General features: G+C 45.4%; 1 protein-coding gene across 2 annotated transcripts in view; it reads left to right on the forward strand.

Moving 5' to 3' along the window:
* Positions 1-14,691, forward strand: part of FAAH2 (fatty acid amide hydrolase 2) — a 121,343-nt gene that overhangs the window by 28,089 nt on the left and 78,563 nt on the right. For both annotated transcript variants that reach the window (XM_069986101.1, XM_069986100.1), the window contains exons 4-5: positions 2,649-2,768; positions 5,009-5,144. In XM_069986101.1, the coding sequence (XP_069842202.1) occupies positions 2,649-2,768; positions 5,009-5,144 (256 nt within the window). The remainder of the gene's footprint in view (positions 1-2,648; positions 2,769-5,008; positions 5,145-14,691) is intronic.

The following is a 14,691-nucleotide window of genomic DNA, read 5'->3' on the forward strand; positions in this document are numbered from 1 at the left end:
GATCAACACTCAGCGGCGATAGGGTGCGGAAAATAGAAAAAAAAAAATTTGAAAAAAAAAAAATTTTTTTTTTCTACATTCTGAACATCCCTGTAGCTGCTGATAAGTGTATTACACATATCAGCCGCTAGAGGGCAGCAGAGCGCAAAATACGGAAAAAGCCGACGCTGGAGCCGAAAATAGCCGAGAGAAGCCGAACGTGAAGTCACGGAAGAAGCCGAAGACCCGAACGAAGACGAGGACGCCGCGAACCCGGAAGACGCCGATCAGGAGCCCGGGACTGGTGAGTAATGTACAAATACCTGCTCTGGACCCCTCGGCTACCTAGCTGAGGGGTCCAGGGCAGGTATTTACTATTTTGTGGGACTCTGATCGCCGTGCCACCGGCCCGATCACCGTGAACGGCCGGCCGTTCACGGCGATCGGGCCGGTGGCACGGCGATCACCATTACTTTTTACAGTAATGGCGGTCGGTGCCGTCCTCGGACAGCACCGACCGCCATTTTTTTCCGGGTCATCGGGTCGCCGATGACCCGGAAAGGTTCCGATCGCCGCTATTGGCTGATCTGAATTGATCAGCCTATAGCGGCGATCGTAAGCACGGGGGGTGTTAACCACCCCCCGTGCCGTGAAGCTAAGATGGCCTGCTATGATTTATAGCAGGCCATCTTCCCCGACCGCTGTGTGTGAACACACAGCGATCGGGGAAACATCGGGCGTACCTATACGCCCGTTTGCGTTAAAGCCCACCCTGCGGGGGCGTATAGGTACGCCCGATGTCGTTAAGGGGTTAAAAAATAAGAAAACATGACTGGGGCTAACCCACTTAATACAAAGTTTTCATAAAGAGCACATGTTAGCAATCTGCACTTACTGAAGGCAGCACTTCAAAAATTTCAAGCCCCAGACAGTGAAGTTAGACAAAATAACAAAAGCCCACAATCAATTATACTGTAATTATGTAAACAAAGAAACAACAAATCCAGTCTCATTAGACAGAATATTAATTGGCCGTATTCGTCCAATATCGGCCGTTACGGACAATAATCGTCCTGGGTAATAGATGGCAACGATCAGCCGACATGAGCGATGTCGGCTGATTGTCGCTGTCGTTTGTCTTTTGTCGCTTGTCTTGCAAAATCCAGTTATACCACTTATAATACTATTCCTGCATGTAGTCACTATTAAGCCCCTCAAATAGTTTCACCACTGGTCTATAGTTACCTGGGGAAGTCCTAAAGCCATTTTTTTTAAAACTTATTTTGTTGAAGTTTGTACATCACATAACAATCAAATTATAACATCTCTGAATGTATAGCCATCCAAAATCAAGGAATAAAACAAACTGTCCTATACATAACTTGCTAGTGTTTTACATTAACTTACAAAAAAAACTTTTTATACAGGAATATAGAACATGTGGACAAGTGGTATACAGCTCCTAGCATACCCCTTCTATAGTTTATCTGTGTATTATTTCTCAACACTTAATATGTCTAACCCTCACATAAAGCCACACTATGATATCAAATTCCTCACTGACTCTGTGCCTCCCGTCTATACCGTCTTCCTCTTGTCCTCATATATTGGTTGGGTGTAAAGCTGTCAATCCCATGCTTTATTAAATTTGCTCCCCGCCACCCCCCCCACACACACACACGCTCCTATACATCACACATGCCCCGAAGCAAGCAAGAGCAGGTAATGTATGCTCTGGGGCCACGGGGTTAACAGTACTGAGTTTAACATACTCGCAGCAGGATGACAATCCCACTGCCAGTATGTCAGCCCGTTGAAATGCATAGGCAAGTATCCGCAGCGGATTTCGATGCAAATTCACAGCCAGAAATCCGCTGTGGATACGCTGTGTGTGAAGGCACCCTTAAAGGGAACCAATCGGGCTGATACGGTTCCCTGAACTACTGTATACAGCTCCTGCAGCAGCCTCGGCACGTACCGGCCGCGGCTGCAGCAGTAGCTGTATTCTCGAAAAAGGACTTTAATCCCCCGGGCACGTGACAGGCAGCTGCGGGGAATTAGTCATCTGCTCCCTGCCCGTATCTAGTCACCGCGCTCTGCCTGTCAGCACGCTCGGAGGGATGATTGACAGGCGGAGAGGCCAGTAAGGGACCTCTCTGTCTGTCAATCATCCCCTCCGAGCGCGCTGACAGGCAAGAGTGCGGTGACTATACGGGCAGGGAACCACCTAGATGACTACTTTCCCGCCGCTGCCTGTCACGCGCCCGGGGGATTAAAGTCCTTTTTTTCAGGTATACAGTTACTGCTGCAGCTGCGGCTGGTACATGCCGCGGCTGCTGCAGGAGCTGTATACAGCAGTTCAGGGAACCATATCAGCCCGATTGAGCTAATTGGTTCCCTTTAAAGGGAGATATGATTAATCTATTGAAATATATAAATGGCCCCCACAAAAAATATGGGGAAAATATGTTCCAGGTAAAACCCAGGATCTGGTCACAGCGAAAACAGCAGAGGGATTAGTTTTTCTAGTCTAGTGCTGTAAAGTTGCTGGATTAGTAGTTTTTCAATTCAGCATGATGTCAGATTAAAGGAATTTTGCTGTGCAAAAAAAAGTCAATTTATAGATGCATTGATTTTGTTCTCTACTATTTGTGTATTTTTGTTTTTAGGAGGAGAAGGCTGCATCATTGCTGCAGGAGGATCTGTGATAGGGGTAGGCTCAGATATTGGAGGTAGTATAAGGATGCCAGCATATTTCAATGGAATATATGGACACAAGCCAACTCCAGGTACGATGATTTTTTAAGTTTATTTCATGCAAACATAGATCATACAAAAGTTCATAGTTTTAAACTGAGAAAAAACTGCTCATAGCCTACCAAAACTATCCTCCATAAAATCATTTAGCATTAGATCTTAAACAGGACCAGTAGCCAACCCTCTGACTGTATATTCAATTCTGCTATTAAAATTAAGTTCATGCCCATCTGACGATTAAAGGAGGAGTCCCATGTAACTGAAAAACAAGAGGAAGTTAGTGGGATGCAGGAAAATAATAAAGTAAACTTATCTATCCTCATGCCCCATAGCGCTGGTCCTGGAAATGGATCAGTCGGAGTACCCCCCCTCCTTCCTCTGTTGTCTCTTTGCCCATGAAATCGTTGCCCTCCCCCAGCTCTTTTGGATGAGCTGGTAGGGAATCTACCCCGACCCGGTCCCTCTCACTTTTTTCCCGGTCCTTAGTGCTGGTGGTGACGGCTTGGGGGCCCAGTGCGGCTGAAGGTCTTGCTGTGGGGTCTGCCGTTGTATATTGACCTTGTACTTGGAGGTCGGGTGTCCAGCTCCTCCTAGTATGCAGGCTCTCGGACGAAGCGCGTGCTTGGTCTACTGCATCTGGAAATGGTGTGTGAACATGCATGGGGGCTTGGGGAGTTCCGGAGGAGGAAAGACACCAATTCAAATCCCCTTCTGTGCCCACTGCCACTAATGATTGTCTGAGTATCCTGACAGATCCGCTGCACCACCAATGATGGTCAGGTACAGAGGTTGAGCACCTCTGTGGAGGTGGGGACTGTGAGGAAGATCCGGTACTTTACTTTTTAAAATGTCACTGTGATTATAACTTTTAGAATATCTGCAAATAATAATAATGATATTGCAAATTACATTCATGATGATTATTATTATTATTTTTTAGCTAGCATGTTTTAAAACAAAGCTATGTTTATCTGAAGACAGCTTTTTAGTCTTGTGCTGGTTGAAAAAAGAGACTAAACACACGAAGTCTGGCCTGTACAGAGTGTCACTTCAGTGTGTCCATCAATCAAATGACTTGACTTCTCTAATACCGCAGATGACCTGGGAAACACAGGATTTCCTGTGTTTAGTCTTTTTGGAAAAAGACTATATTATTTCACATCTACTGTTGATTTAGATTTTGAAAGTTATAACAGTGACACTTTAAGTCATCTGGGTCTGCTCTGAGGTGTGTTTAAACTGTTCAACTTTCTGTTTCTGAAACTGAGCCTACCTTTTGCTCTGAATCTGCAGAGCCCCCTGCTAACCCAATAAGTGCAACAGATCCAGAGGTTTAACTTCCTTATTCTCAGGTGTGCTTTATTTCTCTTTTCTTTAGGGAGAGAAAGAGACCTGGTCCTCAAAGACTCAAGGATAAGGAGGTCCCTATTACAAAAAGCGATTCGGCAGATCATCGCTCCGTGTAATAGGAAACAATGGTCAGACTAATAATCGGCTATTCCTGTGTTTAGGTCCTGACCTAAAATCATTGGCCACCGACCGCGCATCGCTACACGTAATAACAATGTAGGAAACTGTGAAAAAAAAAGATAAACTACTGTATTTTCCGACATATAAGAAGACTTTTTAACCCGAAAAATTGGGGTTAAAGTCGGGGGTCCTCTTATACGCCGGGTATGGACGCCCCATATGGTGGGAAGGAGCCATTTTTGAGCCCCCCACTGTATGGGACAACCACTATAAAAAAAACAAATATTTAACTCACCTAGGGTCGTTCCCGGCCTCCGGTACAGTTCCCGGCGCAGGCAGTGTGAATGAGAGAGGCTTTGGCAACTTCCGGCATACAGAGAAACAAAAATATATATTAAAGGGGTTATCCAGAGAAAATCTTTTTCTTTCCAATCAATTGATATCAGAAAGTTGTATAGATTTGTAATTTAATGGGCAACCTCTTTTAAACGGGGGCCCAAAATTTTTTTAATCTGTTTAGAAAAAAATAAATATTGTTAATAGTAATTAAATACAAAATAAAGAAAAATCCTTGTGATTGGTTCTGTTTAAATTTAACATCTGACATTTTTCAGAAATCCAAACATTTTTCCAGAAATCAGCCAACAGTAAATAATGGCTATTGAATGTTTTGCCACTAGCTATTATTTAGCAAGTATTTTATTTTCAGAATAGACAAAAAAATGTAGTGTCTTTTATCTAATGCTTATCTTTTCAGTATTTTGCTAAGGGAATTAGCAGTGAACTTTTTGTTTGTCAACAGGTATCGTGCCCAATGATGGACAGTTTCCTGATGCTCATGGTTCTCGTACTGAACTTTTGTGCACTGGCCCCATGTGTAGATATGCAGTAGATCTCCCACTTGTCTTGAAAGTGATGGCCGGAAAGAATATTGAAAAGTGAGTGTGAGGTACACTTTCACTCCATGAACTGTAATTGGAGTTAAACTGTGACTGTAATAGCTGTGAAAAATGTTAAAATGTTGGGGGGGATTTTTCATTATGTGCTCCTGGCGTACGCTACAAAAAAGGGGCAGATTCGCCCCTTTTCTGTGGTGTAAGCCTGCCGTAAGAGGCATGAGAAGGCAGGGAGGAGGCGTGGCCTCTTCTCGCACCGGATTTATGAAGGTTTACACCTGGAAACAGGCGTAAACCAGGCAAAAATCAACACCTGCTTCAGAGCAGTGTATATTTTTGCACAATGCCATTGCCTGGCTTGCTGTGCTAAGACATGACAATGACAATTAGTAAATCCGAATGGGGAAAAAAAGCTTTTTTGCATTTTTTTAATACGATGTTATAGTGAATCTGCCATAACTGTAGTAAAAATTATGTAATTTTACAGTGAAATGTGCAATTCTTACTAAAACCGTGCCATGTTTACTACAAATTTGCTGTCAAACATTGCATCATTTTTCAAAAATTTTGCCATTTTTTTACCGCAAATTTGCAGGTAATGGAGGATTAGATCATTGGAGGCTGTATAACTGGAATTGGCTGTTATACAGAAATCAAGGAGGAGACGCAGGGAGGGGTAGCGCTGTGGAGAGTTTTGTGAGTGTGAGGGGTCTTTAGTGTATTGTAAGCTGGATAGGCAACCACAATAGCGACTTGCATAGAGGGAGGCATGAGGCTGGTTGCTTCAGTAGAGCTGTTGCAGGCTACTAGGCAGCCAGAGTTATTGACAGAGAAGGAAAGAGAGAGAAAATGAGTAAGTTGCCAAGATGACCTGAGGTAAAAAGGAATGACACACGTAGACAAAATGTTCTTTTTCAATATTTCTTGGTCTTTAGTAAATATTCAGCAAACATACATTGTAACTTTCCAGCAAAAGTGTGAATAAGCAATGACATATATCACACAGTATATATGAAAGGCAGAATCTCTGTTAAGGAAGCGTCCTTATTTAGCTGTGATCCAGCATTTCAGACAACACTCGATGAGTCCAAGCAGAGAAGCACTTTTTTAAGGGACAACTCCCTTTCTCAAGCATGACGCCAGTGCACACCACTACCATTACATATACAGCAACATCTCGCGAGACTATGTCTGTAACAATAAAATCAAACACAATATTTCTACGGTTGTTAATATCAAAGTGAATCTCTAACAGAGCAATGTGTCTTACAAAAATACATTGTAATTACAGACTTCAATAAGCACTTTGGGTGCTAATGTTTCTAATTTCTGCATCCAATAAACTTCACGCTGCAGAAGTTTCTTTTTAATTTCTTCTTGACTGCCTGATCTCACCTCTTTTAGTACCATCCAGTGCAAATATACTCTACGCCGGTATTCCTTAAAGTGTCTGGCCACACTTGTCTCTCCAAATTTCTGATCTTTTTTGTTGTTCCTTGTCAATGAAGTTACAAATTGTACTTCTAGAGACAGAACATTTCCTTGCACCACACCTGCCTTCCCCCCTTGCTTCCGGCACGTGTCGACACTAACGGCGCTGAGGCCATATGAACAACTGGTCCCCATGCCAGAACAGACCCCACTCACACTATAACACTATAGGCAGCTACAACATTTCGAATCTGCCAGTAGCTTTGAATCTCTACAGAGCGCTGACTTCTTTTGAGGAGCTCTGTGTTGCCAGCTCTCCCCCGAAACACACGGTCTCTAAGATATATGCCCTTCTTTCCTCTTCCAACCTCCCGGTTCCCGCTTTTTAGAGGGGGTGGGAGGGAGAGGGCTCACGTACATTGACGGACTCTGAGCGGAGCAAGGCTTTTTTGTTTTGTCACAAGTCCTCGGTCTCCACCAGGTATCAGGAAACAAACTACAAAATACTATCCCGCTGATATAGAGTCCCCTCTCTGTTACATTCTTTTTACCCAGCTGTTCCTGATGCCTGTTGGAGATGTGAACGGGAAGTGGGTAGCATGCTGCATATCTGGTGGTCATATGTGTATCTGCGTCCGTTTTGGAATAAGGTGGTCGATGTGATACAGAAAGTTACGGGCACCCGGCTGCAGAATGACCCGACTGTCTTATTGCTGCTAATCCTGCCAGGCACAATTTCGGAGAACAAAAAATCCATAGTACGTTACCTTCTCACGGCTGCGCACAGGGTAATTCCTCGGAAATGGAAAACTAAAGATTGCCCTACGATGACTGATTGGTTCCGGGAAATCTTATTCATTGCCAGGCTGGAAGAACTGTGTGCAGAGTAGTGATGTCACGATACCAGAGTTTGAGTTCTTTGTTCACAAGGAGGTATGCTGGGAGTTGTAGTGCAAAGGAGGTATGCTGGGAGTTGTAGTGCAAAGGAGGTATGCTGGGAGTTGTTGTGCAGAAGGATGTATGCTGGGAGTTGTGTCAGGAGGCTGCTGCTGTACAACTGCAACTCCCAACATATCTCTTTGTGCTTTATAACTCCCACCAATCAGCTAGTTATTCCGTATCCTATATTTTGGGATGCAATGCAGTTATTGCCCACAAGGCATTTAAATATGTAAAAACCACGCAACAAATAACCATACTGCAGCATGTGAACACAGCTGCAATTGGCCAGTAACTTGTGTCATAACAATTATCGGACAGGGAGCTCTAACTGTAAGTCATACATTTCATATACAGTATAATGGAAAACCTGTGGCTTTTCAGCTCAGGAGGAACTACAAGTCCCATCATGCACTTCTGGTCACAGTCTGACTTGTACAGCAGTAGTGCATGCTTGGAGTTGTAGTCTGGCATCGGCTGTGCAGACAATAGCAGCTCACTTTCATTCTGGTATATCATACAGATGGTGCCCTTAATGTTCACCACAAGCACCAGGGCTGTGCTGACATTCCTGTCTGGCTCTCCTGGGACCTGGACAGTAGGGCTGGGCGATAATAAGGGGTTTCGGCATAGGCCATAACTTCTGGCCTCTGCTGAGATCCCCTAATAAGCCTTAACAGTGCTTGAGGTGGTGTGGGTGGTGTGTATGTGACCTTTTGATCACTTTTTATGAATTTTGTTCTGGGATGTGATTTGACCAAAAATATGCAGACTTGGCTTTTTTTGTACTAAGCAAGATTAGGAATGTAATCATTTTACAGTTCAGACAATAACATTTCAGCAATCGCAGCATGCTGAGGGTTGTAGTTATGCTAATATTTCAGCTATCAGGGTATGCTGCTGTTGTAGTTGGTATATGGCTAGGCAATATGGGCAATTCTCGATTTAAATGCCATTTTTTATTTCATTTTTCTTGGTGCTAAATCCCTCATGTTCCTATCCACCCCAGCCCGAGTGTCTTTATATACTGTGAGATGCAGGTGTCTGTATATATTGTGGCACTGCAGCGAGTTTATGCACAGCACCAGGGTTGGCACAATGTACATGGGGGAGACAGCCAACTCCACACACAGAATATTCAGACACTGCAATGCCATAGATAGATAGATGGAGGGGACAGAGAGAAAGAGAGATAGATAGGAGACAGAGAGAAAGAGGAGACCGACAGATAGAGAGATAGATAGATAGAGAGATAGATAGAGATGGAGAGAGAGAGATAGAGAGAGATAGATAGAGATGGAGAGAGAGAGATAGAGAGAGATATAGAGAGAGATAGAGAGATAGATAGAGAGATAGAGAGATAGATAGAGAGATAGAGAGATAGATAGAGAGATAGAGAGATAGATAGAGATGGAGAGAGAGATAGATAGAGATGGAGAGAGAGATAGAGAGATAGATAGAGATAGAGAGAGATAGAGAGAGAGATGGAGAGAGAGATAGAGAGAGAGATAGATAGATAGATAGGAAATACAGGGCAGATGTGAAAATAGCAGGGCACTCACACTGACTGATGGACACAAGGAAAGAAGCCAGAGGAAACTAGTAATGTAATTAAACAGACAGATAGGAGATAGAAAGAGTGGAGATAAGACTCTTCAGTCAGTCAGCACAGGGAGAGGGTCCTGGACGCTGCACATGGAGGCTGTGGAGGAGGGAGGAGACACGAGACACACAGGCTGGGCAGAGGTCACCACACTGCCCGGGCAGCATGGCCTGTGCTATGGAGAACGCCGCCGCAGCTGCCTCACATAAAGACCCATGATTTATGTCATGACGACCAGTCCGGGCTGTCGGGCGGCTGCCGTGTTCTCTAAAGGCAGCCTGCTTCCCGGTCAGCGTGATGACATGTGATTCCACCCTAGATGCTATCTACACTGGAATGCCGTTTTTAATAAAAAAAAGAAGGCTGCACAGCCGACACAGTGTGAGAGGGTAATCTGCAGAGCCAGAGCCGATCCCCCAGTCACTCCCACATTACTAATATCCGCACTGATTCTGACAACCCCGGCTGGCCTCCCACACCTCACAGCCGTGCTGGACATGAAGTGGCCGCATCTCCTCCTCCTCAGCAGGGCCAATCCATATGCAGCAGACCCCTGCTGCATATGGAGTGGCTGGGGAAGGGGTTAATGCGTCTACACTGAAAAAATAACCAGCACAAGCGATCGCTGTGTGCCGGCTATTTGAATTTGGCTCCGCCGGGAGCGGAGGGAGGCAGAGAAGAGGAGGTGACCGCAGGGGGCGGCACACAGAGAACATGGCCGGCGCTCAGATAGCCGCCGGCCGTGTTCTCTGCTTTATACTTTATATTAACCCCTTAGTGACCGCCGATACGGCTTTTTACGGCGGTCACTAAGGGTCCTTATTCTGCTGCCATCAGCTTTTTACGTCGATGGCAGAGAATAAGGCTGCGGGGCCGGGGCGCCCCCCCCCCTTACCGACGATCGCCGCTATTAACGTTATAGCGGCGGCCGTCGGTAAAGGGGATTACCGGTGCCGCCGCCGCCTTTCAGATGAAATAAGTGTATATCAGACCCCAGATCAGACCCCCCTAGTGCCCCGATAACTAACCCCCCTCCCCCGGCGGCCATCATTTCCAAGATGGCCGCCGCCATCCCTGCGAACAAACGATGTTTGTTCGCAGGGATGGAAAAGTTTAAATGAATGAATGCCCCATGCTCTCCGCCACCGGAGGTAGCGGAGAGCATGGGGCAGTCATCGGGGACCCCCCTGTGGGGTCCCGGTACAAGCGATTAGCGGTATATACTATATACCGCTGATCCCTTGTGCCACGTGCATCCCGGCACTTTTTATCCCCTGTCACCATGAATGATTGGTGACAGGGGATAAAAAGTGATGTCCCCCCACCCCCCAAGTTTGCAGTTTGCAGTTTACTCCCAAATTACCCCTAACCCCCCCCCAGATTACCCGTAACCACCGCACGTTTCTCATAACCACCGCACGTTGCCCGTAACGACCGCACGTTGCCCGTAACGACCGCACGTTGCCCGTAACGACCGCACGTTGCCCGTAACGACCGCACGTTGCCCGTAACGACCGCACGTTGCCCGTAACGACCGCACGTTGCCCGTAACGACCGCACGTTGCCCGTAACCACCGCACGTTGCCAGTGACCCCCTCCAGATTGCCCGTAACCACCCCAAATTACATGTACCCACCCCAGATTACCTATAAGCACTTCAGTTTATCAGTAACAATCCCAGATTGTCTGTAACCCTTCCAGGTTGCACATAACCCCCCCAGGTTTCCCGTAATCACGCCAGATTACATGTAACCCCCCAGATTGCACGTAACCACCGCTCGTTGCCTCTGACCGTGCCACGATGCCTCTGACCACCGCACCTTGCCTCTGACCACCGCACCTTGCCTCTGACCACCGCACCTTGCCTCTGACCACCGCACCTTGCCTCTGACCACGCCACGATGCCTCTGACCACGCCACGAAGCCTCTGGCCACGCCATGGCGCCTCTGACCACGCCACGTTGCCTCTGACCACCCCAAATTGCCAATGACCCCCTCCAGATTGCGGTGCCCATGCCAGATTACAGGTATCCACCCCAGATTGCCTATAAGAACTTCAGTTTAGCCGTAACCACCCCACATTGCCCGTAACCACCCCAGATTATCTGTAAGCACTGCAGGTTGCCCGTAACCACCCCACGTTTCCCATAACCACCCCAGATTGTCTGTAAGCACTGCAGGTTGCCCGTAACCACCCCACGTTGCCCGTATCCACCCCAGATTGTCTGTAAACACTGCAGGTTGCCCGTAACCACCCCAGATTGTCTGTAAGCACAGCAGGTTGCCCGTAACCACCCCACGTTGCCTGTAACCAGCGCACGTCGCCTCTGACCACGCCACGTCGCCTCTGACCACGCCACGTCGCCTCTGACCACCGCAGGTTGCCTCTGACCACCGCAGGTTTCCTCCAACCACCGCAGGTTGCCTCCGACCACTGCATGTTGCCTCTGACCACCCCAAATTGCCAATGACCCCCTCCAGATTGCGGTAACCATGCCAGATTACAGGTACCCACCCGAGATTACCTATAAGCATTTCAGTTTATCCGTAACCACCCCACATTGCCCGTAACCACCCCACGTTGCCCGTAACCAACCCAGATTGTCTGTAAGCACTGCAGGTTGCCTGTAACCACCCCACGTTGCCTGTAACCACCCCACGTTGCCTGTAACCACCCCAGGTTGCCGTAACCACAGCAGGTTGCCCGTGACCACCCCATGTTGTCCGTAACCACCCCAGATTACCTGTAACCACCTTAGGTTGCCCATAACCACCCCAGACTGTCCGTAACCACCCCACATTACCTGTAATCTCTTTTTATTTTTTTATTTTAGTAACTGCGCTATTCTAATAACTATTACTAGCTGCGGTTTTGCTCCAGTAAATTGGCACTCCTTCCCTTCTGAGCCCTGCTGTGTGCCCATACAGTGGTTTATGCCCACATATGGGGTATAGTTGTACTCAGGAGAACCTGCGTTACAGATTTTGGGGTACGTTTTCTCTCCTGTTCCTCGTCAAATTGAGAAATTTCAAACTAAACCAACATATTATTGGAAAAATTCGAGTTTTTCATTTTTACTGGCCAATTTTGAATACTTTCCTCTAATACCTGTTGGGTCAAAATGGTCACAACACCCCAAGATGAATTCTTTGAGGCGTGCACTTTCCAAAATGGGGTGACTTTTGGGGGGAATCTATTCTGCTGACACTACAGGGGCGCTGCAAACGCACCTGGCGCTCAGAAACTTCTTCAGAAAAATCTGCACTGAAAATGCTAATTGGCGCTCCTTCCCTTGTGAGCCTGGCTGTGTGCCCATACAGTGGTTTATGCCCACATATGGGGTACCGTTCTACTCAGGAGAACCTGCGTTACATATATTGGGGTGACATTTCTCTCTTGTTCCTCGTGAAATTGAGAAATTTCAAACTAAACCAACATATTATTGGAAAAATTCGAGTTTTTCATGTTTACTGTCTAATTTTGAATACTTTCCTCTAATACCTGTGGGGTCAAAATGCTCACTGCACCCCAAAATGAATTCTCTGAGGGGTGTACTTTCCAAAATGGAGTGACTTATTGGGAGATTTTACTCCGCTGGCACTACAAAATCTGCATTGAAAAAGCTAATTGGCGCTCCTTCCCTTCTGAGCCCTCCTTGTGCCCATACAGTGGTTTACTCCCACATATGGGGTACCACTGTACTCAGGAGAACCTGCGTTACAAATTTTGGGGTACTTTTTTTCTCTTGTTCCTCGTGAAATTGAGAAATTTCAAACTAAACAAACATATTATTGGAAGAATTCGAGTTTTTCATTTTTACTGTCTTCTTTTGAATACTTTCCTGTAATACCTGTGGGGTCAAAATGGTCACCACACACCAAGATGAATTCTTTAAGGGGTGCACTTTCAAAAATGGGGTGACTTATGGGGGGGTTTCTCTGTGCTGACACTACAGGGGCACTGCAAACGCACCTGGCGCTCAGAAACTTCTTCAGCAAAATCTGCATTGGAAAAGCTAATTGGCGCTCCCTTCCTTCTGAGCCCTGCTGTGTGCCCATACAGGGGTTTACGCCCACATATGGGGTACCGTTGTACTCAAGAGAACCTGCGTTACAAAATTTGGGGTGCTTTTTCTCTCATGTTCCTTTTGAAAATGAGAAACTTTAATGTAAACGTATATATTATTGGAAAATTTTAATTTTCCATTTTTTTACTGCCTAATTGTGAATATTTTCCTCCAGCCCCTGTAGGGTTAAAATGCTCATTATACCCCAAGATTAATTCTTTAAGGTGTGTAATTTCCAAAATGGGGTCACTTATGGGGGTTTTCAGGATACCAGACTTCTAAATCCATTTAAAAAAAGAACTGGTCCCTACAAAAATCAGTTTTGGAAACTTTCACGAAAATGTGATAATTTACTGATAAATTTCTAAGCCCCATAACACCCTAAAAAAGTAAAATATGTTTACCAAATTATGCCAGAATAAAGAAGACATATTGGTAATGTGACTTAGTAACTAATGTATGTGCTACGACGTTCTTTTTTTAGAAGCAGAGAATTTCAAAGTTCATAAAATGCTAATTTTTTTAATTTTTCATGATATTTTGATGTTTTTCACAAAAAACACACAAAGTAGTGACCAAATTTTGCCACTAACATAAAGTGCCATATGTGACGAAAAAACATTCTCAGAATCGCTAGCATACGTTAAAGCATCACTGAGCTATAAGAGCATAAAGTGAGACAGGTCAGATTTTGAAAAATTAGCTTGGTCATTAAGGCCCAAACTAGCTGCAGCACGAAGGGGTTAAGCTGCACTATTAGGCAGCTTAATATAAAGTATCGATACCAGGAAATCCTGGTAACGAACCGTTTTTCTTTTTGCCCGAAATATCGATAGTAGTATTGATATTTCGGTGCATCGTGCAACAGTAGTGCAAAGTTCAATGGGAGGGCTGTAGCGGTTGCTAAACTGTGGTTCCCGTGGTCGGAGTTCCTGCAGACACCCGAATAACGTACTCTTACTAACTGATTTTATATCTTGGAGTCCCTGCTGGCTGGTCGTCTCCGGTTTAGGTTTTAGCTAATCAATGGAGGATCGCACTGGCATCCCTATCTCTGACTCTCCTGTTCTCTCCCCCTTTATTCCCCTTCCCCTCCTCCTTCTTTCCTTTTCCTCTTCGTACTCTTCTTCTCCATTCGGTTGGTTATGTGCTGGTGCTGCACAGTTGCGGCATCATGTCTGCTTTTTTTGGATGAGAGCGTCGATGGTTTACTTGTTGCTTAGTCTGCTGTCCCTGAAGATCGCTCGCTGTGTCGAAGCTGTTATTTGTATATCTTTGTTCACACTGTGTTGGTGAATACTTCTGTTTTTCCTAATGTCTTTATATTTTGTATCTCCAATAAAACTTATAATATCTTTTTGAATACAAAAAAAAACAAACAATCAAGACCTTTTAATTTGCAATGCAGTAGTGCGGTTGTTCTGCTTTATTCAGGGCAATATGAAAAACTAAACTATGAAATGCTATCTGATGTGAACACTTACCGAAAACTGTCTTCGGATCCAACAAAACGGTTTCTGTCCAAACTTAAACATTTGTTCGAGGATAG

This window comes from Dendropsophus ebraccatus, chromosome 10, assembly GCF_027789765.1.
Source record: "Dendropsophus ebraccatus isolate aDenEbr1 chromosome 10, aDenEbr1.pat, whole genome shotgun sequence".
In the NCBI taxonomy this organism is placed as follows: Eukaryota; Metazoa; Chordata; class Amphibia; order Anura; family Hylidae; genus Dendropsophus; species Dendropsophus ebraccatus.